We start from the raw sequence: 8,420 nt of genomic DNA, 5'->3' as shown, positions 1-8,420 counted from the left end.
TGCCTTTTAAAATCCCACTCAACCCTTAACATTGTCGAGAAAAATTTATAGTTGATTGAAATATATTAAAAATATAATTAAGCACAAGAAACCAATTTGTGATTATACCAACACCCTCAAATTAAATGATTTTATACGCTGAACCAAATATTATACTTACATGGAATCTAACTAAAACTACAATCGCACAAAATTGCAAAGAATTAAATGGCTATATAAAAATAAACGGAAACAAAATTATTAGAATAAAACAATGTTGAGTTAAAATTGGAAATATTATTTAAAGCGAAAATTCCTTAAGTCCGGAATTTGATTCAACACCGTTATATTCATCGGTTAATGTAAGTAAGATGAAAATGGTAGAACACAATGGCGTCTTAAAATTACTTTCAGAAAATAATACAACACTTTAGGTAATTATATCAATTGTAGTTATTGTTTTTATTATTTTTCTTGACCTATCACAAATATTGACACTAAATCCGCGTACCATTTTATATACAAAATTTGGAAAACAAGAACCAAACAATCAAAAGCCACAACAATTGTACCCAGAAATGTCACACCAAGCATAAGAAACCCTTTTAAAGGGGAGGGATGTGACACATGCACATATTCAATTATGTACCAAGAAAGAAGAATATGCAGAGTAGGCGATCCCACGCTGAATCAATGTAAACAGTCCACATACGGCAATTCACTGAGTGCTGAATGACAATCTTACTGTCAGGTCCAATCAATATCCCAAGCGGGCGATTTCGCTCCTAAACTTATGTACAATCAACCACCGTAAGGTTTTTGCAAGAAGAAATTAGTATTAAGCTGAGATAAATCGAATTAAGGCGTGAAACTAAATCTTCGTAAATTTGATCTCCTTAGCGCTGTCCTTTATCAACTGACGGGATAAAACATTTTACTATTTATTTACATATGCACATACAGTTAGTGAACAAAGTATTCGTTGCGAGGGGCCTGAGGGACATTTGCTGTTTTTAAATGGTTTTCATTTTCAAAATGGTTACTATTGGTTTATAGCTCAAAAGAATCCCAAAAATGTTTGGCGTCATTCTTGACTTATTTGCTACAAAATGCCAAAATATAACACAGTTAAACGAACCGCAAAGAAATATTTTTTTGTACTTGTACAGTAAGAGAAAAACTTTTAAAAACCTTAGAGAAATGTTTGTGAGAAATCCCTTAACTACTGAATTTGCTTAAGAAAAGGACAACATTTTATTAATGGAATCCTTAAAATCGGAATTTATAGCTGAATTGGATTCAATCGACTCCAGCGAGACGAATAAACTAATTAAAAATATCATGGGTCAATTAGCTCCCATTCAGGTATTAATGGTGTTTTTAAGGATTCTTTCGAGGATATGGTGCCCTTTTCTGGAGCATATCCCATAAATGTTCTATATGATTTAAAACTAGTGATTGCAGAATCGGTTTAAGGTCCTTTCAGTGATATAAAAGCCTCTGTTGCACTAAATACGACAAATATTTCAGGTATTTATCTTATTAAAATACGAACGACGCTAGATTCAGTCTAAAACGATGCGAATCAGTACGATCAGTGCTGCTTATTTCAAGGCCCAGCAATTCAAGAAGCCGTTGCATAAAATAAATCTGAAATTACCGAAAGTTAAGCATTAACGTGTAAATCCTACCGCGGTCTTGGTAGGAGTTCTGTTCTGTGGTAGTCGATATTTAAAGTAAAAATTTAATTTAGAAGTTAAACGATCGGTCTTTGACAATTTAAATATTTATATAAAATCATCTATGTATAACCATTTTTCGTAAAATCGTGTTACAGATTTGTCGACTGCCTGCGCCCTGTTATCTCTGGTACCATTTTTGTGCAGTTTCTGGTAGTGGGCTTGGTGCTTGGCTTCACCCTAATTAACATTGTGTTATTTGCTAACTTGGGCTCAGCCATCGCAGCACTGTCCTTTATGGCGGCTGTACTTCTGGAGACATCGCCGTTCTGTATACTATGCAATTATCTTACAGAAGACTGCTACAATTTGGCACATGCCCTTTTTCAGTCCAACTGGATCGATGGGGAAAAACGCTATCAAAAGACACTCATGTACTTTTTGCAAAAATTACAGCAGCCGATAACCTTCATGGCCATGAATGTATTTCCAATATCTGTTGGAACTAACATAAGTGTAAGCACTTAAAAACTTTTGGGGCAATACGAGGCTTAACAATAATGGTTTTGTATTTTTGCAGGTCACCAAATTTTCATTTTCCGTATTCACTCTTGTTAAGCAAATGAACATAGCTGAAAGACTTTCCAAATCTGTTGAGAACGACTTATGAACATTGTTTGAATACAATATACACATTGTTAACACGCCTTCTTAGAGAAAGGAGAAGAGGAAATTATAATGGTGCAAATAAAGTTGTTAAAATAAATGTGTGTTAAATAATTTTTTATCAATCAGAACTCGTTATTGTTTCCGGCAAAAAAAATTAGGGCAGCGCAGGTATCTTTCTTATATGATTGATTAAGCAATTTTCTGGCTTTTATAGTAATTTTAACTATTTAACCGGCAAGGTTAAATCGTCTTGGCCAAAAAAGCCGTACAATAGCTACTTTGATAGAACTTAGCAAATAAATCAGCAATTTCAGAGTCAGTTGATGGCTTAGCCAAGTTTATATGCAATTGTAAAAATATGTCCAGTTGGTCTCAGAAATCCAGTAACTTAGTTTAGTAAAGATAGACTTACGGAAACATCCAGTTTTCACATGATAAACTAGGGTCAAAGGAGTTTCTTGGATGGGCAGGAAAACAGTTAATTTTAGGGTTGGGTAGAAAAAGTCCTCTGGGAGATATGCTAAATACCTCAAACTTGGACGGATTCAAAACAAATATAAGATTTAATGTATTGAAAGATAAGGAAGACCATCAACACAGTCATAATCAGATAAGAATTGGGAGGAAAGCAAGTTGGTTGGACAGAACCACAAGATATCTGGCAGATTAAAATCCTTCAAAACTATCAAGTGGTCCATGTCCGAATGAAGAGATAAAACATTTTATTTCTGGTAAATGTTGATCATAAACTGTAAGTTCCGATCCAGGAGAAATGACAAGAAAGTATAAGTTCCTGCTTAAATAGCTGACATGAGATTCTTAAAATTACTATCTGTAGGCCCACAATCTGCTGTGACTCTTTGGTGACCCGCGAAAGGGAGACGTGGACATGCTGCTACTTCAATAGCACTTATTTTTAAATAGATCCTCCCCCGGGAGGACAAGTTTCTTATTTGGTCGCGTCAAGTAGACGTATTTATATTCTTCAGATTACAATTAATAATTAAAGATTTACAGCGTGAGGTGACAATATTATTTTATATGAATTTGTCGTAGAATGGTAAATTAGCCCACTGTTTATGTGTGGCAAAGAATGGTTTGAACATTGTGCATGCATGCACATCTTTGAATGGCGACACGATGTCGCTAATGGTTCTCTGAACGCATAGCGGTTCAGAGAAGAGATATACTCTGCTGCTGAGTAAGGTCCCTTCGTAGAGGCGTAGAAAAGAGATGGAATTATGATTTATCAGATCTGTGAATTAGCTTACAGTGTGCGTGGCGTGTTCAGTTAACGTTGAGCCGCCGGGAAGAAACGGAACTTGCTGCGTATTGAAGATGGAAAGAAATGAGACTTCTGCATTAAATTCATGTTTATGTGCGAAAAATTATATATTATTTTTTATTTAAATTTTCTCAAAAACTTCCACTTTATGACTTTGAGACTTGTATTTTTCATTTATAAAGTCTACAAAAGGGGTGCTCAAAATCGTTTTACAGCAGAGCATTTACTAACACATCCCGTTAAACCGAGCCACTTATGGGATTTATGAACAATTTCTAAAATTCAATTTAAGCAATGCCAATGCCTCTGTATTTGCCTTTATCTTTGCCAATGTCTCTGGCTTTTGAGTCCGCTCTTGGTTTCCCTGCCAAGATAAGCAAACCAAACTTAAAGTAAACATAAGCTTCCACTCGAAGCCCAATCAATTGCATTCTAAGTTCAAACTATTTCGACCCAAGCCCAAACAAATCGCATCGGTCAGCATATTTGAATTTCACAATAGGATGCCATGATTTCACCCTAAGCTTATATTCTAAAAAAAAGGAAAAATCCTTGAAACTCAGCGAAAAGCTTCTGGCCGAGGTTTGTTGGAGAGGATTTAAAAATTAAGCTGAAGTCCATTTTGGATCGAGAAAGAGATCGAAAGTTCGGAATTGGAATGTAAGAAATAAAATGTCATATATTAGTGAAATAAAATAAAATGTTTAACACCGTTTTATATAGAATAAAAAAAAATTTTTTTTTTAACAAAATTACCAGTGACAATCTTAATTTGCCCATATGAATTTATTAATGTTTTTGTGTTGGTTTGCAGCTGTGCACTGATAGGAAGAAAAAGTTTTTCTTTGCAAAATAAACTATAAATTTCAAAAGAAGTTACAAAGAATGAATTCCAGTACAAGTGTTCAAATATGTTCCAGAAAAAAACAGTAACAAATTATATTGCGCTTAGTGACGAAATGAGGCGGAAAGCGGAAAACGAAAAATTGTTAGTGTAAGCGCTCAAAGTTTATTAGCAATCAAGCCAATATGCTCCGAGCATTTACAAAAACAAATGAGCTCTCAGAGCATAAGCGTTGAGCAGCCCTGGTCTATAGCATCAAGCAATGTGATTTCAGGAGAATCCAGCTAGTTTTTTTACGCTTTGGCGATTCATTAAGGTGCTTTAACTGTTGAATTGGTCTTTAACGGCATTAAAACCTTCTGTAAGTTGTTTTAACTCACCGTAAATGTTAATGAAACCGGCGCCATGTGAGTCTTTTGTCGAGATCTACTCCTAGGTATGTTACTTCGTTTGCTTGTGGGAACAGAGTGTTGTTTAACGTAATCGGCGGGCAGTTTTTTGAAGGGGAGCATTGTCTTGATCTTGTACATTAGACCTTCTAGCAAGACTCTATCAAATGCTTGAGAGACATCTAAAAATATGGCTGTACAGTACTCTCGTTTTTTGAAAGCTTTTCGAATTTCTGATGTTATCCGGTTGACCTGCTCAATTGTTCCATCCTTTTCACGAAACCCAAATTGGTGTGACGGGATTCCTTCCTGGATTCTCAGGTAAATGTTTATCTCAGTCATTAAGCATTTTTCAAAGAGTTTAGATAGGCAAGAAAGTAGGCTTATAGGTCTATATGACGTGGGGATAGTGTGGACTTTCCCCGGCTTTGCTATCATTATTATAATTGACTTTTTCCATCTTACTGGAAAGTGGCTAAGTTTTGCGATGGCATTAAAGAGCTGGGTGAGATGGCAATCGGCGCAGTATGGGAGCTCAATGATCATTTTGGTAGTTATGAGGTCGCAGCCCGGGGATTTTTTTCGAATTCAGTTGTCTTTTGATGATGTTTACGATTTCGTTTGGGCGAAACTCAATTGGCTCATGTTGAGGCTGGGGCTCATATGATAAAATCGGCAAAGTAAACGCATCAGTGGCAGGATTTGGTTGGAAGACATTTTTAAGGTGGTTTGCAAACGTGCTGGCTCTGTCTGCGTCACTGCGCGCCCAGCCGCCTGTGGAATATCTAATAGGCATCACGGTTTCTTTCGGTGAGCTCAGAGTTGGGTGAGCTCTCCATAGTGAGTGTTTCGTACTATTAGTTGACAATTGCTCATTGTAGCGGCGGTGGACATATGTTTCTTCTTGCTGTAGAGCTTGAGCAAGTTGACGTGAGGTATGTTTTAAGCTTTGCTTAGCAGATGGCGATCTGTGAAATTGCCATTCTCGACGTAAGCGTCGCTTTTCGAGGACGAGCTGTTCGATTTGTAGGCTTGCAGAGACGAGTACAGATTCCAGTGAATGGGTAAGGTGAGGACTTAGCTCAATGTGTGAGCTAATATACCAATTAGTTTTATGTGAGGTCAGTTTTAATGATTGATCCCATGTTCCTGGATGTCGAAGTAGAGTAAAAAGGTAAGGCGAGTGATCAGATGAAAGATCCGAAAGGCATTCGGCGCTTATCATATTTTTAGGAATGTTTTTGGTAATCGCAAAGTCTGTTAAATCGGGAAGTTTCTTTGGGTCTGCCGGCCAGTATGTTGGTGTGCCATAAGAAACATAGTCGAGCTTGTTCTTGGCTTTGATAATTGCATTATAGAGCTGCTTTTCTTTTGGAGTCACAAGACGAGATCCCCAGTGTGTGTGCTTGGCATTGTAGCCTCCTGCTGCTATGAAGTGGTCTCCGAGTGAGTTGAAAAACTGCATAAACTCATCTTCGGCTATTGTGAAGCGTGGGGGGCAGTATACGGCGGCTAGCGTTAATTGCTTGCCAGTATTTAGGAGTATATTTATGGATGTGGCCTGTATGCTGTGTGCTTTACCATCTGCATGGTTTGTTCCATAGAATGAATATCCCCGTAGTTGGAAAGTGTATCTGTTTGTAAGATCTGTTTCTGAAAGCAGCATTACGTTGATTTGATTGTTTAGTAGGAATTGCGCTAACTCGAGTTTATGCTGCGAAACGCCGTTAGCGTTCCACGTAGATATTCGTAGGGAAGTCATTATTTGGATTGTTGTCAAACCAGCATTTGTATTAATAGATTTTGGTTTCGCATCAGATCTTGCATTGTTGTACGCATAAACGACATAAACTCCGTAAGGCTTTGTTGTATATTACATATCATAGCTTCAAAGTTACTTTTTGGCTGCTCCGGCGGCTGATGTTGCTGAGCCGTATTCGGTGGTATGCTGATTGCGGCAATGAGCTTTTTGAGGCTAGGGTAGACAGTCCTGATTTTAAAGCACTTGCGTATGTAACATTTTTGGTAGAGTTTATGGGTCCTAGTGAGAATCTGGCTGCAGTCGAGAAGAAGACTTCAGGGCTTGGCCTAGAGGCTATCAACTGTTTATTTTGGGTGCGGGCAGTTTTTCCCCTCTGGTGGATACGACTTTGCAGCTCCTTATAAACTGGGCAACCTTTATAGTTAGCAGTGTGATTTTCACCGCAGTTGCCGCACTCTTTCGAGTTGTGGTCATCTTTGCTCGCTGGGCAGTGTGCGGAGTCATGAAGCTCACCACAAACTACACACACCGGGCGCAGTTTACAGTAAGACCTTGTATGGCCAAATTCTTGGCAGTTCGCGCATTGTACCGGGCCATTGAGTTTGTGCGGCTCCTCAGCCGTAATACTGCGGTGCAGCAGGAACTGAAGATTGTATATAGGGTGCACTTCGTATTTCTATAGGGGCTTAATTTCTGGTTCGAGCTCAACCTTAAAGAGTGGCTGCGGCATTCTATCCCTGTTTAGGATATTGAAGACTGTCTTAGCGATACTTCGGACTCTATGCCCTTAAGTATGACTTGTAGGTCCTTGCTGCTTTTTAGCTGATACGTGTAAAAGTCCTTTTTTTTGTCGGTGAGATATTTTGATAATACTCTGTAATTATCTTCAGACTTCGTTTGAACTTTTGTTTCCTGGGTGTTGCCCTTTACGAGTGGTATTATGTGGAAGTTCTATAATTTTGTTACAAGAACATTGGAACTTTTTTTCTCGTATGTAAATTGGCGGGGGCTTAGTCTTCCTTTTTTCGGCTTCAGTAGATTCGGCATCATCCTCATAGTCTGCCAAGATTTTAAAACGGTTTGAGTTCGTGGGCGTTTCTATTGCAGCTATGTTAGCATTGCCACGGGTTATTTTGCGTTGAGAGTTTAGGGGGCTTAGCTTCCCTTTGATTTGGATGTAGCGATTCATACCAGTCTGCACAGCCGGCTTCATATTTTCTTTGTTTTTGTCCTCTTTTTCGTGCAGCGCGGCGGCAGAAGTATTATTGTTTGCGCTGCTAGCTGATGACGTCGTTAAATGCGCTGTCGTTACAGTTGCGGTTGTTGTTGTTGTTACGGTTGACGTTGCCAAAGAAATTGCGGGGCTAGTTGCTGCACTCTTTGGCTGCAGAGACATCGATGGTAGCAAGGGGGGAGCAAGGACGCGCTCTCTCTCGCTCTCTACGTTTGAGAATTCGGTCAAGTTTGGGGTGATTGACCGTGTTTGGGAAGAGCTTGCACTACTTTCGGTTGCTTTGAAAGAGAAGTAAGTGTTGTTTCTTTGTACTGAGAGCCGTCTCTCGTCTTGCTCACATTGCAATCGAGGTTGAGTTTGTTAGAATTTTAAGTGTTATGTTTTATGTTAATTAATTAATTAATCAATATAAACATTAGCGATTTGATCGCTGAAAGGGTTTTTTCGCGTTGTTGTTGGCTTACGAAACCAGTCACTGTACTTTTTTCTATATTATTGAATACTTTTTTTTCCGGAAAACAATAAAATACACGTCTGCATACGACGATGGTTTAATTGCAAATTGAAATACATAATATG

The 8,420-nt window shown here is 38.2% G+C and overlaps 1 protein-coding gene across 1 annotated transcript; it reads left to right on the top strand.

Moving 5' to 3' along the window:
- The first annotated feature begins 1,897 nt into the window (after positions 1–1,897).
- LOC108112063 (odorant receptor 42a) lies at positions 1,898–2,424 on the top strand. Its single transcript, XM_017221808.2, has 2 exons — positions 1,898–2,174; positions 2,239–2,424. The coding sequence occupies exons 1-2, from the start codon at positions 1,956–1,958 to the stop codon at positions 2,326–2,328; spliced, it is 309 nt and encodes a 102-aa protein (XP_017077297.2). The 5' UTR covers positions 1,898–1,955; the 3' UTR covers positions 2,329–2,424.
- Positions 2,425–8,420: the final 5,996 nt, after the last annotated feature.

This window comes from Drosophila eugracilis, unplaced genomic scaffold, assembly GCF_018153835.1.
Source record: "Drosophila eugracilis isolate 14026-0451.02 unplaced genomic scaffold, ASM1815383v1 contig_2171, whole genome shotgun sequence".
NCBI classification, from domain to species: Eukaryota; Metazoa; Arthropoda; class Insecta; order Diptera; family Drosophilidae; genus Drosophila; species Drosophila eugracilis.
The sequence above is the reverse complement of the archived record's forward strand: the minus strand, read 5'-3'. Positions and strand labels throughout refer to the sequence as shown.

Bases quoted from the DNA above. Each gene is read 5' to 3' on its own strand.
- LOC108112063 (XM_017221808.2), top strand. From the start codon at position 1,956: ATGGCGGCTGTACTTCTGGAGACATCGCCGTTCTGTATACTATGCAAT. The intron at 2,175-2,238 runs GTAAGCACTTAA...GTATTTTTGCAG, and splicing joins CTGTTGGAACTAACATAAGT to GTCACCAAATTTTCATTTTC.